This window comes from Camellia sinensis, chromosome 11 (assembly GCF_055761805.1).
Source record: "Camellia sinensis isolate YWXY chromosome 11, ASM5576180v1, whole genome shotgun sequence".
In the NCBI taxonomy this organism is placed as follows: Eukaryota; Viridiplantae; Streptophyta; class Magnoliopsida; order Ericales; family Theaceae; genus Camellia; species Camellia sinensis.
The window spans coordinates 108,027,713-108,050,658 of record NC_138971.1 but is presented as its reverse complement, the minus strand read 5'-3'; the positions used below and the strand labels follow the sequence as shown (position 1 = coordinate 108,050,658).

Genomic DNA, 22,946 nt, shown 5'->3' with positions numbered 1-22,946 from the left:
ATTGAATAGTTGTCTAATTAATTATTGAATTTTCTTGAAATCAATTAATCTCTTGATATCTGTCTTGATCAGTTAAAATTGAAAGTGATATTTTTAATTGACCTACTCATCCTCTCCTGGGTTAATTATTGTCATTGTGATTGTTTCACCTTGCTCTGATATTTCTGTATTTTTTGTAACTGAAATGTTACTTCAAAGAAGTGTTCGCTTTATGTTGATGGAATCTGATCCCAATAGGAAGGGAATAAGGGAAGAGGGTAGATTGTACAATGGTGAGATTCAAATTTAGACATCACACTTGACGAGAGAGTGAACTATGCCAACTACAATAACACTACGTGCTTATAATTTTTACTCATAATTTTACCTAGAAACATTACCATGTGATTTAGATTCATTCCGCATATAGATCGACAATACACCAATTAAATCTTAACCACACTTCATCTTTCATAGTAATTTTCTTCATGTTAAGTAGACTTTTCCATGCCAACTCCTTCTATGTCTCTCATTTTTCTTTGTTTGTTTGTTTCGTCTATGGTACAACACACACAGACACATTTCATATATATATATATATATAAGATATTGGAAAAATTACAAATCAGTGGTACAGTGAAAAAATATTTACATTTTTATGGTGGTGTAAATTTCCTGTGTGTGGTGCAAGTCTTTCCTGTGTCCGAGTTGCTATAAATTTCATTTGTGTATGGTGCAAGTCCTTCATGTGTTTAGTGAAAGTCCTTCTCAGAGTTGCACTAAAAAAGATTTCATCTATAGTACAATTATTTTTCCGTTGTCCCATTTATTTGCAATTTCTCCTACGATACATGTGTGTGTGGAAGACAACCTTTTAGGGGACTCAGGAGCTTGACAATGAAATGGTGGATAGGAATGACACGAGAGTACAAAATTGTAAGTAAGTTGCAGAATAATATGTAGGTATAAAGTTTTCTAGATCACACTATCTGGAGGTTCCCAGTGAAGTTGGAATATAAAGAAAGAATCCCAACCCCTTTATCATGAAAGTGATTCTCTCTCTTAGTGGTTGTGCTTAAAAGAAGGGACCCTATTCCATTACTAGTGGATATATACATATCTTAATATCTATATGTTCAATATAATAATGAATTCTTTTAGTCTTAAAAGCCTCTACTTTCCAAGCTGGATCTCATATTATGCTGATAACCTGCGACTTGTTCCCACCTACCTATCAGTTTATATCCTTTGTATGTAAATAATTGAATGAAAGTGCCATTTTGTTGAGTGGTTTGGTCATAATTATATACTTGTTCAGCAACATAAAGATTCATTTTCACAGTCTGGACCACTGACATGGACCACATTCGATCTAACAAAGGCCTTTTGCATAAGATACTATGAAATTAGATTTAGAATTTGAAAATCTCTAATCTTGTATTAAATGCACTTTCAAACGTATGATAAGAAATACATTCGGGTCATAAAAACATGAATTTTAGAGACAGATGATCTCGTGTCATGAGATGTAACCCATAACCCATCTTTTTCCAAGTAGAGCAGAAATTTTCAACCCTTTGCATTAACTGGAGAAATCTTAACATATGAAAGTCAACCTTATTGTAACTTGGGCTTTCAACATTGGAATTCCACTATATTTACAATTTACAGCCAGGAAAAGGTACTTGAATTCAGCCAAGAATATTTTGTCCTCAATTTTCTCTGTTTTTTTGTCTTAATGCATTCTTAACCATTCATTTGATCATGTAAGAATCTTAAAGTATATATTTTTCGAAAGAATAATGTTTGAGGGCCCAAAATGAGTGGGTCGAATTTGGCTCAAAACCCAAAACGACGTCGTTTTGGGTTTTGATTTTTTTTTTTTTTTTCTTCTTCCTTCCTCTTCTTTCTTTTCTTCTTCTTCTTCTTCGTTTTGAACCTGAGAAGCAGAGGCGAGAGAGAGAGAAACAGAGGGGAGAGGTGGGAGCTCGTCGTCGGTCGTCGGCCAATCGTCGCAGCTCGTCGGTCGTCGGCCGATCGTCGCCTCTGCCTCCGCCCCCCTCCGCCTCTGCCTCTGCCTCCGCCCGCCTCCACCTCCGCCTCCAGCCCTATTTTTAGGGCCCCCTCCAGTTCTGCTTCTCCTTCTCTTCTTCTTCTTCTTTTTCTTCTTCTTCTTCTTCCTCCTTCTTCTCAAATTCGAGCCAAATTTGGCTCGAAACCCTTTCGGGCTCTGTAGCAGAGCTGTTTTCGAAATATATTCCAAAATGATTGAGAGTGTATTGCAACAGAGACTAAAAATTTATAGACAAAAAAATCTCGTGCCTTTCAATTCCCTTCAAATTGGAGAAATCACAAGAAGAAAAAGTCAACTAGCAGTTTTATTTGCTTCCAGCATTGGAATTCATTTCCACAAACTGCTCTTCTTCATTCTACAGCAACATCAGAAACCATGCCAAACAGTAGATCACCCATTTCCCTGCAAAACCATCGTAGTCTAAAATTATTGAAACATCAAAACATCAAAGACATCAAAATCTGTAAAAAAAACACATTAAGCAGAGGAAACAAAACATAGATCAATACCGGTCTGCATGGCAGTAGTACTAAGCCATGGTTCCAAGATGCTGCGAAGAAACAATCTGTTGTCGTATTCAACCCACTAGGACAGTTGCACACAAATGAATTGTAAGTTCCAGAATACCCACAAGCTCCATTACTCCTTTCGCAATTCTCACAATTCGTCGGAAATTCGTTGTTGTAATTGAACTTGTATTTAAGCACCACCCCATATTGCCAACTCGCGGGATCATCGTTTTTCCCTCCAAAACCGTATATGCCGGAGTACGAAGTGCACTGCAATTTCTGCAAATCCATTTCGAATGATGGCCCAAGGTCCACTAGAGTGTAAACACAGCATGTGGCGACAGGGGTATCGAGCCTGCTGACAGCCTGGCATGAAAAAAGCAGGCTACAAACGGCAGCACCATTCGTGTCGCAGAGAGGAACTGTGGCAGTGCTGTTGTTTCCGGGATTGGTTTTGTATATGGGCGATGAAGTTGTCGAGCAGTCGAGCAATGCGAAGGTGTTGTCGTCGTGGAAGCTGAAGGGAGCGTCCCAATCGAGGCCGAAGCCTTTGTTGGGCTGTGAGCAAGAGCAGGTTGACATGGAAGGGTCTGTGATGTAGAGGACTTGGTTTGTGTAGTCAATGGAGGTTACAGGGTAGCAGCCAGTGTGGGTTGAGAAGGTGAGTTGGTCCTGACTGCAAGTTATGTGAGTTTGGAACCTCGGATCGCCACATCCAGGGCCTGTGCCAAATGGGTATTTGATGGGTTGTTTGCCACAGGTTCTTTGGCAGGTTTGGCTTAGGATTAAGTAGGGGAAGAGTGTGAGAGAAATAAAGAAAAGAAGAGTCATGGAACAATGCTTGAGCTTCATGTTTAAGAGAGAGAGAGAGAGAGGAGGTGAGATGTGTAAAATTTAATGTATAAAGAGAAATAGAGAGAGAATAAATTGTATGTATTATTGATTGTATTGAATATGTTTACAATGATTCCTATATATAGAAGAGTAGAGTATGTAGGTGTGTAGTATGTGGAGTAGGTGGTAGTAGGTGGTAGTGGTAGTAGGTGGAGTAGGTGGTAGTGGTAGTAGGTGGAGTAGGTGAAATTTTAACAGCCCTCCTCAAACTCAAGGAGGATAAACAGAAACCAACTTGAGTTTGGAGAGAGTAACAAACAGAAAAATAAAAGGACAATAAAATAAAATAAGATAGGAGACACTGTATGGTTGTGTCAAATCGTTGTGGAAGACACGGAATGGTCGTGTCACACCGTTGGAGAAGATAATGTCTGGACAGTTCACGAGGTCACACCGGACCGATGTAGAAGCTAACCGGAATCAATGTCGGGACAGTTTATGGGGTCATGCCGGACCGTTGGAAAAGCTAACCGGAATCAATGTCGGGACAGTTTTATGGGGTCATGCCGGACCGCTGGAAAAGCTAACCGGAATCAATGTCGGGACAGTTTTATGGGGTCATGCCGGACCGCTAAAAAGTCGCACCCGCAAAAGGTGTGTCCAATCTGTCAAAAGGCGTGCCATCAAAAGGCGTGCCCAATCCATAAAAAGGTGTGCCGAACATTATGGCTTGCGCGTGACTACCTTGGCTTGCGCGCCCATGTTGTCGTCTAGCACCGAGCGGCGCACGATGCGCGTGTCTACCTTGGCTATTTAACCAAGACAGAGGCTGAGACAAAAACCTGCTAAAAACCTTTGAAAAACTCGTTGTTGTCTGAGAGAGATACTTTGTAACACTCTGTTGCCCAGAAAATGGCCTCTTCTTCCCGTGGTCTGCTCATGCTCTTTCCAGATCTCAACGAGTCCACAAGAGAGATAACTGGTGCGGTTGCCCTTGAACCTCAACCAAGCGCCCCTGAGTTTGCGCCGTTGACCTTTCCTATGCGGTCTGTGGAGCAAAGAATGACAGCACAATCAGATATTGAGGCCAATCAGTATACATTGAAGTCATGTGTGGAGACGATGACGACAGTCACAAACTTGTCGCACCGGGTTCAGAGTAGGACAAATGAGGTGCAGCAGTTAAACGCCCAACTGGCTCTGCTCCAACGCATGTATAAGGATGCGCGAGCAGAGATATGTGTGCTAAAAGCGGAAAACAAGGATCTAAAGCGGAAGGCCATCGTGATGTTCCGATTTGGAGGTCCGCTATATGCGGCAGTGGAGGAGCAGGGGGGAGTGAACGTGCTCGGCGGCGTGGGAAACACAGAGGCAGCACCGTCAAGGGCCGCCCAGGACATAGGCAAGAAGAAGAGACCGGTGGCAGAGTAGAGAAGAAAAATCCTGCCTGTGGATGTGGTTTGGGTTTTGTTGTTTGTTTTTTTTTTTTTTTTTGGTGTAAAATTGTGATCGGGGTTGATCCCCGGCATGAAGAAATGACAAGTGTATGGAATGTTTGTGGTGTTATTTTGTTGTTTTGGTTTTTGTTTTTGTTTTTGTTTTTTTTTTTTTTTTGTGTGAAAGGAAAAAATAAAATAAAGATTTGAAAAATCAGAAGTGATTTGAATCTGTGGGCTCGTATGGTGATATAATATATTATAATAAAAAAAATATGTATATATATAAATAAAAAATAAAAGAAAGTTGAAGAGAGTGGGAACACGTTGGAAAAGGTGGAGCAAAATAAATATATATATATATATATATAAAGTAAAAGAAAGTTGAGTGGGGGTGATGGGTGGTGAAAACAATTATGGTGGGGGGACAAAAGCGGCTAAGTTGGTGGGTTGGATGAAGAGAGAGAGAGATTAATAAAATATGAGAGAGGAATGATAGATATGATTAAAGTGGGTCTGGTGGAGAGAAAGGGACCAGAGAGAGAGAGAAAGAGATTGAGTGGGTGGCCCCCATGTGTGTGTGTGCTTGTGTATGCATGTGCTGTGTGTGTGGTGTAGCAGTGTGCATATCAGTGTGTATATTTATTATTATTATTATTATTATTATTATTATTATTATTATTTTTTGTTCAAACTGCCGAGAGAGAGAGGTGTCGAGAGAGTGAGAGAGCTGTGTTAGAGAGAGAGAGAGAGAGAGCTGGGTTTGGCCTTCTGTTTTTTTTTTTTTTTTTTTTTTTGAATTCTCAACATTCAACCACTACCTCACCATCACACACCTCGCCTCCGAAATCAACAGCCGGAGAACCATCACCGTATGCGCCGTCGATAACGCCGGAATGACAGATCTTCTCTCCAAGCATTTCTCCGTCTGAAACGCGGAACGCGTCGACGACTGATTCTGATCGGACGATAGTGACAGCCTGAGAGACAACCGCGATGGATCTACTGTTGATGATGCATCGGAGAATAGAAGAACAGGAATAAGATTTGATTGATCGATATGTCCCAAGGTTAGTTTTTTTATTGGATTCTCAATCTGTACTGGTAATAAAACAGAACCCACAGTCACTGGAAAAGGCACCACTTGAGAGCCACCGATATTGGTAGATTCCAATGGTGGATGATGAAGGTTTTCTTCTTCCATTGGAATTGCAGTGACCGATTCAGTTGTGATATCGAAGAGGCTGGATCGACGGCGACGCCGATTGAGGTTGCTTCGCCGGAGGAAGTATTTCTAAGCGTGACTAGCGACTTGCGTCGGTGTTCGAGTTTTCACGAAATTCCTTGAAATACCTCTCTAGTCTCCTTTCCCTACTCTTTGCAGTCCTAAGAGAAACAACTTGTGCTCGTCCTCAGTCCATGGAACACCTCGCTTGCGCTCGCGACTCCCGGAGGACTGAGGGTGAACGGCCTCGTCGGCGGAGGCGTAACCGCCGCCACCGCAGGCAACATTGGCGACGTTGGAGAAGTCCTGACACTGAGGCTGTTCGTATTGCGACAGATTGTTCATACTGACGCTCTTCCTCATCGGATCAACCTTGACTCGGACGCCGAACAACATGATCTCTCCGGCGGCGGTGGAGGACATCTCCACGAATCGATAGTGAGGCGGCGGTGGTGAAGAAAAGTGAAGGTATGTGTAGAAAATTCTAGCAGACTAGGTTGAGGTCCGGCGGACGGCTAAGGTGAGGTTGCCGCCCGCCGGTGAAGCGAAAAATGCTAGGTTCTAAACCTGCTCTGATACCATGTAAAATTTAATGTATAAAGAGAAATAGAGAGGGAATAAATTGTATGTATTATTGATTGTATTGAATATGTTTACAATGATTCCTATATATAGAAGAGTAGAGTATGTAGGTGGTAGTAGGTGGTAGTGGTAGTAGGTGGAGTAGGTGGTAGTGGTAGTAGGTGGAGTAGGTGGAATTTTAACAAGATGTGAAGTGTGGTGTGATATTTATATATAGTGCAACTAGATAGGTGGTGAGTATCCTCTTTTGGGGGAGACAGAGTAAGGGGATGAAGAACCATGTGCTTTAGTTTTGTGGGGATTGGGTTTATTACTTTCGGTGTTAGGTTGGCTATGTTTTACTTTCTATGATTTTACGAAACAGAATCATCTATCTCCAAAATTTTTATGTGTAATGTTAGGGATCATGAAAAATATATCATGAAATGTATCATGAAGATTTTTTATCCCTTGATTAGTCTTGATTAGTGTGTGGTGTTTTATTGTATGGGTAATTCAAAGGTTGAGAATCTTTCATGATAATATTCATGATATATTTTTCATGATCCTTAGCATTACTGAATTTTTATACCTGTCTCAATCAATGCACTCACGGTTACACAATTGTGTCACAAAATTTTCTTATTTTGAGATTTGCACCACACTGTTGGAATGTATTTTACATTGTTTGGAGTTGTCCCATCTGTACTAATTATAAAGTTTTAGTTTCTCTCTCCTTAATACGTTTTAAGGATAAATGTGGGTTGAGTTTTTCAATTTGGTAGCCGTTTGTCCGGCTAGTGTATGTTGTGGTCCAGCTAGTGTATGTTGTGGTCCAGGAGGGTATGTTGGAATTAGGGGATGAGTATGGTTCGGATTGGGATAGGGTGTGTTGGAATTAGGGGTGAGCACGGTCCGGATTTGTTCGGATTGGGATAAAACCGCTAGTGTATGTCCTGGTCCAGGAGGGTGTGTCGGAATTAGCGGTTTAGAACTACGGATTTATATAATTAAATAACAAAAAAATATATATAACTTTTTAATTTCATAAAAACATAAATATAGTATCATATTAATAGCAACATATTATTCTAGAATTTAAACAATTATGAGAAAACTGGTTCTACATAAGTATTTAGACCATTATAAATTAAAACTAAAAACCAACTAATAAAAGCAATAAAAGAAGATACTATACAAGTTTGGGTTTAGGTTTTATATGGAATAAGAGAATATACTACGCGGGAGGGTGTATAATATAAATATAGACTATTTGTATACGGTCTGGATTGAATCGTGGGATTCAATCCGGAACCAATATGTAGACTACAGATTTTTTATTTTTCAATCCGGAACCGAACCACGAATTCAAAAAATCAATCCAAACCTATTGGACTGGATTGGATCGGATTACAGATTTTATAGATTCCTTACTCAGCCCTAGTTGGAAAGTGTCCCATATTGCCTAGTGTATGTTGTGATCCAGGAGGGTGTGTTGGAATGTGTCTCATATTGTCTGGAGTTGCCCTATCCGTGCTAGTTATGAGGTTTTAATTTCCCTGTCCTTAATACCTAAGTTTTAAGGTGGTTGGAAATGAATTGGAAGTAGGGATCCAACGATCTGCACTACAATTCTAAGAGTATAGTTCTCCAAACAAGTTTTGTATGTTTTTACAAAAGAATTGAAAAAACCAAAAAAAACTTTTCATTTCTGTGTCTTTGGACTGTGAAACCACATGCCTAAATATTTTTATGCAATAACAACAACAATAGGATCCATTGTAAGCTGACAATCGAGTAACTTAAATTTTGGCACTAATAACCCTCAAATTACCACAGAACTTTACCTATTCCGTTACTTCTAATTGAAGCATTCTAGTTCTTCACAGACATGTCGAAGTATGACATGTGCTGGTGTGATAACTTTCACCATGCTTCCAAGTCCAGTTACATAATGGTTAATTATTCTTGTTTGGCTGAGTCATCCTATGCCCCAGTAGTGTTTGACAAAGGCTAAAAAAGTCATTTTCTAAAAAAATTTATGTCTGTACTGTAATTTTTTAAAAGTTGTGTCAATTCTTTTTCGAGTCTTAGTGTAGAAGAAGTTCAAAAGTAAATATTTTAAAAAAAACCTAACTTTTTTCACCATTTTTTTTCCTGGTGTTTAACGGACCTTTTAATTTTTTTGTTTGTTTTTTATTTTTATTTTTAGGGGCTTCTAATCTAATAAGACTTAAAAGTGAAAAGCTTTTTGATTTTGATTTTTTTTTATAAAGTTCATTAAATATTTAAGAAGTTGCTAAAAAGCAATTGCCAAATCAGCCCCTGGGAATTCAATATCCATCACATGAGACCCAAAAAAAACCCTAAACATAGAACTGCTTTGTAAGACTAAACTGTTATTGGTGCATGAATTGGTAGCTTCCAATTGAACATTTAAGGAACCTTTTTACTATTGATTTTTTAATTATTTTTTCATTACTTAATACCATTACTAATGCTTACCTAATCAAGAAGGAAAAAAAAAAAAAAAAAAAAAAAGAAAAGAAAAAGAGGCACCAGTTTTTTGTATTAGACTTTAGAAGTTTCCTCAACCTTTCAAATGAGTGCTTACCTACATCAGCATCAGATAAGGTAAAATAAGATTGTAGAAAAGAGGGGCTCACCATTTTAATATAGAAGGTCGAATATTTTTACTAATTACAATATTAATTTTTATTGATATAAATGGTGAAAAACAGCGTCAAAAACATATATAAATAAAAATGTTTTCTTATTTTTGTATTGAGTTATAAAAGATAGCAATTGAAAGACAATCTTTTGATTTTAATTGTGAAAAACCAATTTTTTTTTGGTTGGTTATATATTTGTCAAAATTGATAAGTTTTATACTTCGAACCCCATGGAGGTGTGAATAGTACAATTGAAATTAATCAATGGAGCACTGAGAACAAAAAGTACACTTATTTAGGACTGAGAACAATTGGTTATATATTTGCTCAATCACTTTAAAGTGGTCACTACCATTGAAATTTCTATGGTTGCTATCTAAGACAATAAATTAATCAATGGAGCACTGAGAACAAGCCCCTCAAAACCACAATTTTGAACCCCCTGCAAAAGCTATACTCTGTATCTTCTGCTTTCACTTTAATTAGTGTATAAATTATGTATTGTGACATTGCAATGGTTGGTTGTTGGCTTGCTGGAGCTGTGCAACAATGTTTGCTGTACCTTAAATTGGCAGTTTATGATTTTTTTTATTTATTTTATATTTCAAGATTCTGTGTTAGACCGTTCATAACTTCTGCTTATTAGTTTATGAGGAAAAAATAGTTTAAACAAATTTAAAAAAAAGAAGAAGTTATTGTCTTGAAATTAGGGAATGAATGCATATGTTTTTCATTTTTGAGAATCTGTGCTAAAGTATTTAGTTCAGTTTTTACTTACACCTAACTTAAGTAGCCTAAAAAAAAATTAAAAAATTAAAAAGCTAAGAGAAAGCTATTTTTAGCTTCTACTATATGATTATTTATCAGGTTTAAGCTTAAAATTAACTATACCAAAGGAGTATTAGCTTAACTGTAGCAAACAGTGGCATGTGCAGCCATCTTGGATGAACCTAATTCCTCTGCATTTACCTCACTCAATGCCAGTTTTCAAATCTCATCTTCTTTGCCTTGGGATACTCTTTCCATATATTATTATGCTATTATTATTTTGTATTGTCATTCACTGAAAGGTGATCAGTTCTAGAGGAACTCAAAATTAAAAAAGAAAAGAAAAGAAGAGCATATTAAGGTTTTGAAAGTCCAAGGAGGTGGATCTGTGAGCACCCAGCTTCTGATGTAAATCAGTTAAAAAAATGATCAGATCAAATGAATGACTTTAAAGGACAAAAAGAAGTCAAAGGCTTTGAAGGGATGTGAAAGAGGCAACAAAACAATAATATACCCATCCAATTGAGCTAAGCACACTTCCTGATTTTCAATGTGCAGCCCAACCATGATGGATCCTGTTGCAGATCTCTCTCTTTCTCTCTCAATCACATGGCACCGTGGCGGATTATGTCTGAGGTTCTCTAATCACATGGCAGGTTATGAAAGACAGGGATGAACACATGATTCTAACTTCTCAAAAAACATAAAAATAAAAATTGGAAATGTTGATTTTGCCAAAAAGATTCCAAGTTTTTGCAACTGAGATTTGTTTACTAATCTTCAAAACATAGGGTTCAAATTCATCTCTTAAAAATAGCTGACTAACTACCCTTGACATAAGTGGGCTCATAGGGGCTTTTGGTCTACCACTTAGAGCGCAATGCATAACTCAAACACTACAGTCCAACATTACTGGAACCCAACGTTGCACTAAGGACCAGTGATACTTAAACACTTGCTAATAGAAGAACCAGCCACGTAGGTAGACAAAGATCCTGCAGAGTTATTGCACCACGCATCAGCCATTAATGAGCTCCCCTGCAGCATTTAATGCGATAACCCCTTCACGTCGAGGCAGAACGACTTCACCATGAACAAGGCAAGCTAAAACGTAGGCTTTCGGCCAACATGACAGGTCGAAGTGGACAAGGAAATGATGAGCAAAAGATATAAGCAAGCTTTTAAGACAAAAAGAAAGTTAAGTTCCCTGTCATCACTTCATCTTTACATCCCATTAATCTCTCTTCTAACTTGCTTGTCGGAGGATTCGCTGGGAGACTCTCGTTCCCCGTTGGACTTCTGTGCAGGTATCTCAGTCAGCTTAGTGACCGGACAACGGTGTTGGGAGCGTGGATTAGCCAGGCCCGCCCCCCAGAGACTAGTAGTATCATCAGTTGGCGCCGTCTGTGGGAACCTTTTATTCCGTGTGACAATCGTGCTCATTGTTGCCGGAGACCTACTCCTGATAATTCCTCCTTCCCACCCACCAGGGTGGATGGCCACAACAAGATCCATGGCTTCTCAACACAATGTTGCTGACCTCCAAGCCAACCCTCCAAACCCAAACAACCCCCCGCAATATTTTACAGAACTCACCAACAACATCAACCGCCTAGCCGAACAAAAACAAGCCCTGATCAACGCTTTGCTTCAACGAGACCTCCCTGTGCCCCCTCCACCACTACAAGATATCCCACCCAACTGAGAATGAACCCCGAGACATCCCTTCCAACAAACCCACCTTTCCAACTTGGAGGGTTTGCGACCCCCTCCCCAAGATATGAACCGGTCACATCAGGCTCCGCACCCATCAGTCCAAGCACCTGCTTCCAAGGGAGAAGCCAGTAGTGTTCAGCCTCCATTGCATTCTAGTAGTGACAACGTTCCTATCTGGGATGCGGAACTCCGAGCCATGAAACTCTAGCTCCAAGGAGTCATGCAGAACATACAGAATAAACCCTCCATGACAACCAATTCACCGTTCGTCGCCTCCATCAGGGACAAACCCCTACCTCCGAAGTTTAAAATGCCCTCGATCGACTCTTTCGACGGAACAATAGACCCAGTAGACCACTTGGAGACTTACAGGACCCTGATGGTCCTCCATGCATTCCCTGATGAGATCATGTGTCGGGCTTTCCCCGTAACGCTTAAGGGGTCAGCCCGACTGTGGTTTAGTCAGCTGCCGACGGACTCCGTCTCTACTTTCTAGCACCTAAGTGACTCATTTCTTAGCCACTTCATTGCTGCCCAGCGCTAGCGGCATCCGGTGACCCAACTACTCAACATCCGTTAAACGGAAGAGGAGTCTCTGCGTAGCTTCGTCACCCGTTTTAACACCAAAGCCTTGCAGGTGGTGGAAAATGGCGATAAGGTCATTTTCATGGCTTTCATGGTTGGTTTACGATCATCCGATTTCCTTTTCTCCCTCTCCAAAAACCCTCAAACGTCCATGGCAACCCTTCTTTCTAAAGCCCAAAAATACATGAATGTCGAAGATTCTCTGGCCGCTTACCAAGATTCCACAACCAAAAACCCAACCCTCAGAGAGAAGAGAAAGGAATCTGAAACCAGAACCACCCAATACACGCAGTAAACACCTTAGTATACCGACTGAACCGCTCGAGCCGACCGGGCGACACTTACCCAACCGCCCGGTCGGTTCGAACGGTACACGTCCATCAATTCCCCCATGGAACAAGTCTTAAACCAGATCCAACGAGATTACAACTTGAAATGGCCACAACCTTCGCGGTCTTCTTCCAACCGGCGAGACCAATCCAAATACTGCTGTTTCCATTAGGGCCATGGCCACAACACTGAAGAATGTGTACCTTAAGGACCAGGTAGAGAGTTTGATTTGCCAGGGGCGCCCCAGTTGATTCACGGCAGCCCGTCCCCAGCAACGGCCAATGACCGAACCTACCAGGGACAATCGCCGACACAGCCCTCCCCGACAACCCGCACAACCTAACCAAGGCAACGATCGACCCTCACCACAACCCCGAGCACAGGGCAACCCTGCCCCTCCGGTTGGAGAGATTCGAGTCATTGCTGGCGGGCTGGCATGCGGAGGACCATCCCGTTCGGCCCAACGAGCAGAACTCAGAAAAATGAGGCAGGGCTCCGACAAAGAAGTCGTGACATTGGATCGCCCCTTCAAACACCTCAAATAGTGGATGAAACCCATCACCTTTATGGGGGCCGATTGTACAGGCATTCGTTACCCTCATGATGACCCCCTCGTCATCTCTGTTTTCTTGTCCAATTACATAGTCAGACGAGTACTTGTCGACAACGGCAGTTCTTCAGATATCATCTTCCTGAACGCCTATCGACAGCTCAAGGTCGGGGAGGAAAGATTGTCTCCTCTCCAAACCCCATTGGTCGGCTTCACGGGGGATCAGGTGACCTCCATAGGCTCCATCGATTTTTTCATCACCATCGGAGAGTACCCACGGCAGACCACCAAGTTACTCACTATTCTCGTCGTCGACTGTCCCTCTGCTTATAATATCAACCTCCGCCGTACAGCCCTTAACGTTTTCCAAGCTTTCACATCCACATACCATCTGGCCATGAAATTTTTGACCGACCTCGGGTCGGCACCGTGAGGGGAGAGCAGACTGTGGCCAGAGAATGCTACGTCGCTTCACTCAAAGAGGTTAAGCTGAAGGAGGCTATGATCATCGAAGGACTCGATGTCAGAGACAAAGACGAGTTAGTCAGAGGAGAGCCAGTGGAAGAACTTGTTGAAGTCCCCATCGACCCTACCAACCCAACAAAAATAGTCAAGATCGGCAACCAGCTATCCTCTCAAGCCAAGGCCGACCTTACAGCCCTCCTAACCGAGCACAATGATGTGTTTGCTTGGACCCATTCCGATATGCCGGGTATCGATCCCTCCTTCACCACTCATCATCTCAGCATCGAGCCCTATTTACGACCCTTCCGCCAGAAGCAGCGTATCTTTCACCTGGAATGCAATGCCCTTATTGCTTCTGAGGTAGACAAACTACTAGAGGCACGGTTTCTCAAGAACGTAGACTACCCTAGATGGCTGTCAAATGTGGCCCTGGTCCGTAAAACCAATGGTAAATGGCAACTTTGCATCGACTACTCCGACCTTAATCAGGCTTGCCCCAAAGATAGTTATCTCCTCCCCCGCATAGATCTGCTTGTCGACGCCACAGCCGGACATCAGATGCTCAGTTTCATGGACGCCTTTTCTGGCTACAATCAAATTCTGATGCACCCGGCTGACCAGGAACACACCTCCTTTATCACGGACAGAGGAACTTACCACTATCGTGTTATGTTGTTCGGTTAAAAAATGCCAGAGCAACTTACCAACGATTGGTCAATGCCGTCTTTCACCGTTAGATATGTCGGAGCATAGAAGTCTAAGTCGATGACATGCTTGCCAAAAGCAAACTCTTCTCTGATCATCTGACAGACCTGCGAGAGACTTTTGAAACCCTACGTAAATATCAAATGAAGTTGAATCTAGAAAAATGTGCCTTCGGTGTAGGATCTGGGAAGTTCTTGGATTTTATGGTCAGCCAGCGGGGTATCGAGGCCAACCCTGAAAAGATCAAGGCCCTGATAGAAATGCAGTCACCCAGAATGGTTAAAGAGGTTCAAAGGCTTATCGGCAGAGTCGCCGCCCTCAACCGTTTTATTTCCCGCGCAACAGACAAGTACCTCTCCTTTTTCAAAGTCCTTCGGCAGGCCTTTGAGTGGACCACCGAATCCGAAGAGGCCTTTCAACAAGTGAAGCAGTGCATGGCCAACCCTTCTACTCTTCCAGGCGCTCTCGGGCGAGACCCTCTTTCCCTACTTAGCCGTGTCGAACACCGCAGTCAGTGCGGCCCTCATCGGGAAGGACGACTCAGTACAGTATCCGGTTTATTACATTAGCCGAGCTCTCAGGAGGGCAGAACATAACTACCCTTTGCTGGAAAAATGGCCCTTGCCTTGGTCATAGCCTCAAGATGACTCCGACCTTATTTCCAAGCTCACTCTATAGGGGTCCTCACTGACCAACCTTTGAAGAAGGTAATTGTCACGACCCAAACTCGCCCCTATGGGTTTAGTACCGTAACCAGCCAGTAATCCGAGATTACCGAAGGCCTACTTAACAGTAATACAGTAGAACAGAGTACAGGGGCCTGACGGAAGCCAATACAGTAAATAAACAATGTCCAATGAGCTGTGACAATCTGTATGCAAAAAGACTTTTCATACATATGTATATGAATAGTACAAAACAGTATGTACAACATTTACAGTTATTCAGGACAGGGACTTAATCCCTATTGGAACAGTACAGTACAAAACATTCAGTCTATACAATTAACAAAACAGTTACAGAGACAGACGGGGGAAAATAAAACACCCCTAAGCCAGCTAGACAGGCTCGGAACCTCGCAGTGAGGCACAATGGTTAGCTCGACAAAAAGGAAGTCTAATCCACGCTCCTAGCTCCGGTCTGGTACCTGGACACCTAAATATATATATGAGCAGTGAGCTAAAGCCTAGTGAATAACATAATGCGTAAAGAGGTTAAGAATGAATGTCCTTACAGTAATGAAAACAGTTCATTAAATCAGTATTTCAGTCGTTCAATCAGTACAGTCATATGTGGTACGTCCATTAGCATAACAGTACAGTAAATAGTAGGTCTTGAAAGACCGAACAGTCAATGATGGCCATCAATCAGTAAACAGTAGTGGTTCCAACAAAGGAACCGACAGAGATCTCTGTAACAGTAACAGTCAGTAACAGTAGTTGCTAAGGATGCCACAATACAGTTCAGAATAGAGGACATACATTCATTCAGTTAACAGTATCAATTCAGAATCAGTACAGTTCAATTGTTCAGAAGATAATCATTTTTTAACATATCTTTACACAGTTGTTACTCACAGAGTTCTGGGCTACAGTAAAGCTAGAGCGCGTCTCCAGTCACCAACCCTACACAGTTTACAGATTGAACACACTCTAAGCTACACAGTTAGGAAAGATAATAACTTAATCCTTAACTTGCCTCGGTGTGTTCTACATCTATATCCTCATTAAGATGCCTTAAACTAGGCCTAAGAATGCCTAGGATAGGATGAGGATACAAAGATGCACTTTAAAAGCATTTTCAGAATTTTTGGAAAACAGAGTTCCCGCTCGAGCGTAGGTTTCCCCGCTCGAGCGTGAATGCAGACAAAGGTATCCGCTCGAGCATAGAATTCCCGCTCGAGCATTCTGCAAAACAGTCAAAAGTGCTGGATGAGCGAAAATCACGCTCGATTGGGCGCTCGACGCCCACTCGATCGTGTGACACAAGGTCCTGCTCGAGCGGACTGCAAAACACAACCAAAAGCTGGGAGCACGATTTTCACGCTCGAGTGCCAGTCACCTCGCTCGAGCGTGAGTCCAAATTCTGGAAATTCCAGATTTGAACCTCAAGCTCAAAACCAAGCTCAAATGCACAAATTTCGATCTTCTTGGGCCAATTTTTCCAGAAAACACTTGTAAGTACATAGTACAACATATTTCAAAGCTTAATTTGTAAAATCAAAGCCCTAGAGGAAGATCAATTCAAACTCGTTTCAAACCAATTTTCATGAACATAGTTCAAACATGACATGCATGAATTTAAAACAATTCAAAGCTTCCATTTCATGCTCTAATGAGCCAATCCTTACAAAGGCAAGATGAATCCATGGTCTACTCTCAAAATATGGACATGCATGTACCAATTTCCATGAAAACAACTTAAAACCCATCAATATAGACATGCATGCATGATATATACTAAAATTCAACAATTAAGAGTCATAATTTGGCTCTAGACTACAACTTGCTCTAAACCATGCAAGAATCAATTTAAAGACACAATTAAAAGGATGAAATTCATACCTAGGTTCCTTAAATACAAGTCTAGAGGCTCAAGTAGGCAAATCTCCTACAATTTCTTTCAATTCCAAGCAAATCAACAAATTGAACTCAATCTCTCACTTCCTCCCCCTCTTGGTCGGTTATGAGTCAAGGAAAGGAGCTGAAGAAATGTTTTGTTGAATGATTAATAAGGCTCAAATATGTTATAATAAAGAGCCCACACACAAGGCATTATGGTAATTAAGGCCAACTCTTGAAATTACCTTATTTTAATCTAATGTAATCATACTAAATCCCATTACAGATAAATACATCATTAAATCACATAAATTCTACTGATCATGAAACATTAGTCAATTTCTGTTTCGGCCGCCGATAAGGCTTTCAATTTGCAATTTAAACACAAAGACACAAACAGATAATCAAACAGTTAACAGATAGACAATACATTTAAACAGATACAGTCAATCAATCAGTTTCAGATTTCAGTCAGTCAGTTCTATATTTCAATCAGTTCAATTACCAATCGTAATCAGTCTCAGTTTGGCAGAAATCAGTAGTTTATCGGTAAACAGTGGTGAGGGTTATTACAGTCTCCCCTCCTTATAAAGAGTTTAGTCCTCTAAACTCGAGTTACCTTCATTCTGGAAGAAAACAGGATTCAGTGGAAACAGTTCAGGATATCTCTTGGCCATGTCATCTTCCCTTTCCCAAGTGGCATACACGCCACCATGGTTTTGCCAGTCAACTTTCACTAACGGGATCTCTTTGTTTCTCAACTTCTTGATCCGTCTGTTTACAATCTGAATAGGCCGTTCCTCGTAAGTGTAGTCATTACTTAGCACTACACGAGTAGGCTCTATCACATGGAAAGGATCCCGGAGGTAGTCTCTCAACATAGAAATGTGGAAGACGTTATGCATATGCTCCATTTCAGGAGGAAGCGCAACTTGATACGCCACCGGATTGATTTTCTCAATAATCTTATGCGGTCCGACATATCTTGGTGCTAACTTGCCTTTGACTCCGAAACGAGTCTGGCCTTTTATCTGTGTCACTTTCACAAAAACGTGATCACCCACTTCATACTCTCTGTCCCGTCTTCTGACATCTGCATAACTTTTCTGTCTGCTCTGTACGGTTTTCAGTCTCTGTTGTGTCAGTTTTACTTTCTCAGTCGTTTCATATACAATCTCAGGCCCAAGCAAAGGCCCATCTCCAACTTCTGCCTAGCAAATCGGAGATCTACATTTTCTGCCATACAATGCCTCGAAAGGTGCCATACCAATACTTGAATGATAACTGTTGTTGTAGGCGAATTCCGCCAACGGCAAATGGCTTTCCCAGTTTCCCTGAAAATCAAGGACACACATTCTCAGTAAATCCTTTAGAGTCTGGATGGTCCTTTCTAACTGGCCATCTGTCTGAGGATGATAGGCACTACTCAGTCTTAATTCAGTACCCAATGCAGCCTGTAAGCTTTGCCAAAATCTCGATGTAAACTTCGAATCCCTGTCAGAAACAATGGACACAGACACTCCATGCAGTCTAACAATTTCATCAATGTAGAGTATAGCCAATTTGTCCGCATTATAAATTGTCTTAACAGGTAAGAAGTGAGCAGATTTAGTCAGTCTATCAACAATAACCCAAATTGAGTCCATACCTTTACTGGAGCGAGGCAATCCCACAATAAAATCCATGGTGATATGTTCCCATTTCCACTCCGGTATAGGTAAGGGCTGTAATAAGCCTGTGGGTCGTGGATGTTCGGCTTTAACTTGTTGGCAATGAAGACATTTCGATACAAACTCAGCAATTTCTTTCTTCATTCCCGGCCACCAGAAATTCAATTTCAAATCTTGGTACATTTTCGTGTTTCCTAGATGGATAGACAGTTTCGAATTGTGGCCTTCCTGCAGAACTCTTCTTTTCAGTTCATTATCATTCGGTACACACAGTCTTTCTTGAAATTTCAGTACCTTATTTTCAAATTTGAAACCCGATCTTGGTTTAGTTTCCCTTTCTTCGATGATCTTCTTCAAGAAGTCATCCTGTTGCTGTTTCTCTTTAATTTCTTCGATCAGTGCCAGTTGAGCAGAAATAGCAGCTATTGTCCCACCTTGTTCTTGTAAAACAATTTCAATTTCAGATTTTTCAAGGTCACAAAGTAACTCTTTCTGTCCGATGAGTAAACAAGCTAAGTTTCTGATTGATTTCCGACTCAATACATCGGCAACGGTGTTGGCTTTCCCCGGATGGTACAAAATCTGTAGGTCATAATCTTTAATCAGTTCTAGCCATCTCCGCTGTCTCATGTTCAGTTCTTTCTGTGTGAAGAAATATTTCAAACTCTTATGGTCGGTGTATACTTCACATGTCGCCCCATATAAATAGTGACGCCAGATTTTCAGTGCAAATACTACTACAGCAAGTTCCAGATCATGGGTCGGGTAGTTCTTTTTATGTGGTCTCAATTGTCGGGAAGCATAAGCAATAACTCTCCCATTCTGCATTAAAACACACCCCAAACCCTTATGAGAAGCATCACTAAATACAGTATAACCATCCGTAGCTGAAAGTATGGTAAGAACCAGTGCAGTCACAAGTCGAGTTTTCAACTCTTGAAAAGAAGATTCCCTTTGGTCAGTCCAGTCAAATGATATCCCCTTCTGAGTTAACTGAGTCAACGGTAAGGCAATTTTGGAGAAATCTTTGACAAATCTTCTGTAGTATCTAGCTAATCCCAAAAAGCTTCGGACTTCTATAACATTTGTTGGTCTAGGCCAGTTTACTACTGCTTTAATCTTCTGTGGATCAACTGAAATCCCATCCTTACTAATAACATGTCCCAAAAACATAACATGGTCAAGCCAAAATTCACATTTAGACAGTTTAGAAAAAAGTTTCTGTTCTCTTAGGATCTGTAGGGCAAGTCTCAGATGATGTTCATGTTCTTCTATACTTTTAGAGTAAATCAGTATGTCATCAATGAATACAACAATAAAGTCATCAATGTATGGTTTAAAGATTCTGTTCATGAGGTCCATAAATGCAGCAGGTGCATTGGTAACTCCGAAAGGCATAACTAAAAATTCGTAATGTCTATACCTCGTTCGAAAAGCAGTTTTATCTATGTCTTCTGGTTTAACTTTCAACTGATGGTATCTGGATCTGAGATCAATCCTAGAGAATACTTAAGCACCCTGTAACTGATCAAATAAGTCATCAATACGCGGCAATGGATATTTATTTTTTACAGTTGCCTTGTTCAGTTCGCGGTAGTCAATACACAGTCTCAGCGAGCCGTCTTTCTTTTTCACAAACAAAACAGGAGCACCCCATGGCGAAGTGCTAGGCCTGATGAACTTCTTATCCAACAGTTCTTGCAGTTGCACTTTTAATTCTTTCAGTTCAGTTGGGGCCATTCGATAAGGAGTTTTAGATATTGGCTGTGTACTCGGAATCACGTCAACGGTGAACTCAATCTCTCTGTCTATCAAATCCCCAGGCAGAACATCTGGAAAAACATCTGGGAATTATCTGACTATAGGAATACAGTTCACATCAGTTTTATCATCAGTATGTACAGTCAATACAGAACACAGATATCCCTTACACCCCTTTCTAATCAATTTAACAGCTTTCACAGATGAAATCAGATACGGAGAAGGTACTTCTTCAATCCCGTTAAACACAAATTCGGGTAAACCCGGTGGATGGAAAACTACTTGTTTCGTTACACAGTCTATGGTAGCATGGTATTTCGTTAACCAGTCCATTCCCAATATTACGTCAAAATGATCAATGTTCAGTGGCAGTAAATCAATATACAGATGTGCATCTCCAACAATAATTTCACAAGCAGGGTACATATATGCACAAGTCATGGATCCCCCAACGGGTGAAGATACAACTAACAGATAATTCATGGGTTCTAATGGTCTACTCAATTTTCGCGAAAAAGCATGCAATACATACGAGTGTGCAGACCCCGAATCAATTAGAACATATGCATTTTGAGTACAAATAGAGAGAATACCTGACACAACGGTCTCGGTATTCTGCACATCTCCCGGTACTAGTGCGAACACTCGGCCTTGCCTCATAGGCTCTTTCCCAGTAGCTTTAGGGTTAGGTTTCGGTGGAGCATTTGATGTTGCGCCGCTGGCTGCAGCTTTACTATTGCCCTGTGGAGCAGAAGGGCAATCTTTTACCATGTGGCCCACCTTGCCACACCTGTAACAAGCACCAGATAATTTATAACAGACCCCTTTGTGCTTTTTGCCACACTCAGAACAGGGTGGTATAGAACCACTCCCTTGACTAGAAGTAGTCGTTGACCCTGTATTCTGTTTTTTGTTCAATGGGTTATTTTTGCCTTTCTTGAACTTAAAACCCTACCTTTTACCACGCCATTCAGACGCTGGTGGTTCAGTTTGTTTCAGTGCCTCGATGTTCGACTCGGCCATTAGTGCTCGGTCAAGAACTTTTACATAGTTCGGTAGCTTCAAAACATTAATTCTGTCCAGTATTGCAACATTAAGGCCGCCTTCAAACTTTCTGGCCTTCTTATAGTCAATGTCCACCATATGTGGTGCATATCTAGCAAGCTCGGTGAACTTTGTTTCATATTCAGCAACGGACATGGTACCCTGTTTCAGCTGTTCAAATTCAGTCACCTTTCTGTCCCTGACACACTGAGGGAAATACTTTTCAAAGAAGGACTCCTTGAACTGAGCCCAAGTCATAACAGTGTTGACATCACGGATAAGCATCCACCACCTTCTAGCTTCCTCTTGCAAAGTAAAGGTGGCCAGTAGCACTTTGTGTGCTTCAGAACATAGAAAAACTTCGAACAATTTTTCTGTCTCAAGAACCCAAGCTTCAGCCTTTAGTGGTTCAAGGCCTCCCTGAAAGGATAACGGTTTCATTTTGCTGAACTTCTGGGTGAGAGCAATTATATCCCCATCATTAATATTCTGTTCCGGCTGTACCGGAGGAGGAGGTGGGGGCTGATGGTTCTGTTGTTGTTCTAGTCTTGCGGTTAGCAGTTCTACAGTTCTTTCCAGTCTTGCCATTCTGGCTTCGGATAATTCAGTTTCATTTGCATTATCCATTTCACTTTCACTATATGCAACATGGTAATAATAAACATGGAAAGTTGCATACTTTAAACATTTACACACATATTCATGTTATGTCCACACACACTTATCTTGCTCATGCAATGCCCTAATCGCTTTTCTAGGACATCTTATAGCTCATTTGGACACATGTGTGCGGTATAACTCGTGGTTAAGAATCGCTCTGATACCACTCTGTCACGACCCAAACCCGCCCCATGGGTTAAGTACCGTAACTGGCCAGTAATCTGAGATTACCGAAGGCCTACTTAACAGTAATACAGTAGAACAAAGTACAGGGGCCTGATGGAAGCCAATACAGTAAATAAATAATATCCAATGAGCTGTGACAATCTGTATGCAAAAAGACTTTTCATACATATGTATATGAATAGTACAAAACAGTATGTACAACATTTACAGTTATTCAAGACAGGGACTTAATCCCTATTGGAACAGTACAATACAAAACATTCAGTCTATACAGTTAACAAAACAGTTACAGAGACAGACGGGGGAAAATAAAACACCCCTAAGCCAGCTAGACAGGCTCGGAACCTCGCAATGAGGCACAGTGGTTAGCTCGACAAAAAGGAAGTCTAATCCACGCTCCTAGCTCCGGTCTGGTGCCTGGACACCTACATATATATATGAGCAGTGAGCTAAAGCCCAGTGAATAACATAATGCGTAAAGAGGTTAAGAATGAATGTCCTTACAGTAATGAAAACAGTTCATTGAATCAGTATTTCATTCGTTCAGTCAGTACAGTCATATGTGGTACGTCCATTAGCATAACAGTACAGTAAATAGTAGGTCTTGAAAGACCGAACAGTCAATGATGGCCATCAATCAGTAAACAGTAATGGT

The 22,946-nt window shown here is 41.2% G+C and overlaps 2 protein-coding genes and 1 pseudogene across 2 annotated transcripts in view; all 3 read right to left on the bottom strand.

The window, feature by feature from the left end:
• Nucleotides 1-2,229: 2,229 nt before the first annotated feature.
• LOC114273094 (uncharacterized) overlaps nt 2,230-22,946 on the bottom strand; it is a 118,955-nt gene continuing 98,238 nt past the window's right edge. The window contains exon 2 of the mRNA XM_082894453.1: nt 2,230-2,455. Within this exon, the coding sequence (XP_082750579.1) occupies nt 2,409-2,455 (47 nt within the window). The 3' untranslated portion in view covers nt 2,230-2,408. The remainder of the gene's footprint in view (nt 2,456-22,946) is intronic.
• On the bottom strand, nt 2,462-3,435 carry LOC145789399 (uncharacterized). Its single transcript, XM_082894452.1, has one exon. The coding sequence runs from the start codon at nt 3,412-3,414 to the stop codon at nt 2,491-2,493; it is 924 nt and encodes a 307-aa protein (XP_082750578.1). The 5' UTR covers nt 3,415-3,435; the 3' UTR covers nt 2,462-2,490.
• On the bottom strand, nt 5,650-6,514 carry LOC145803262 (transcription factor MYB1R1 pseudogene; annotated as a pseudogene).

Coding starts and splice junctions, on each gene's coding strand:
- LOC145789399 (XM_082894452.1), bottom strand. CDS start 3,414: ATGAAGCTCAAGCATTGTTCCATGACTCTTCTTTTCTTTATTTCTCTC.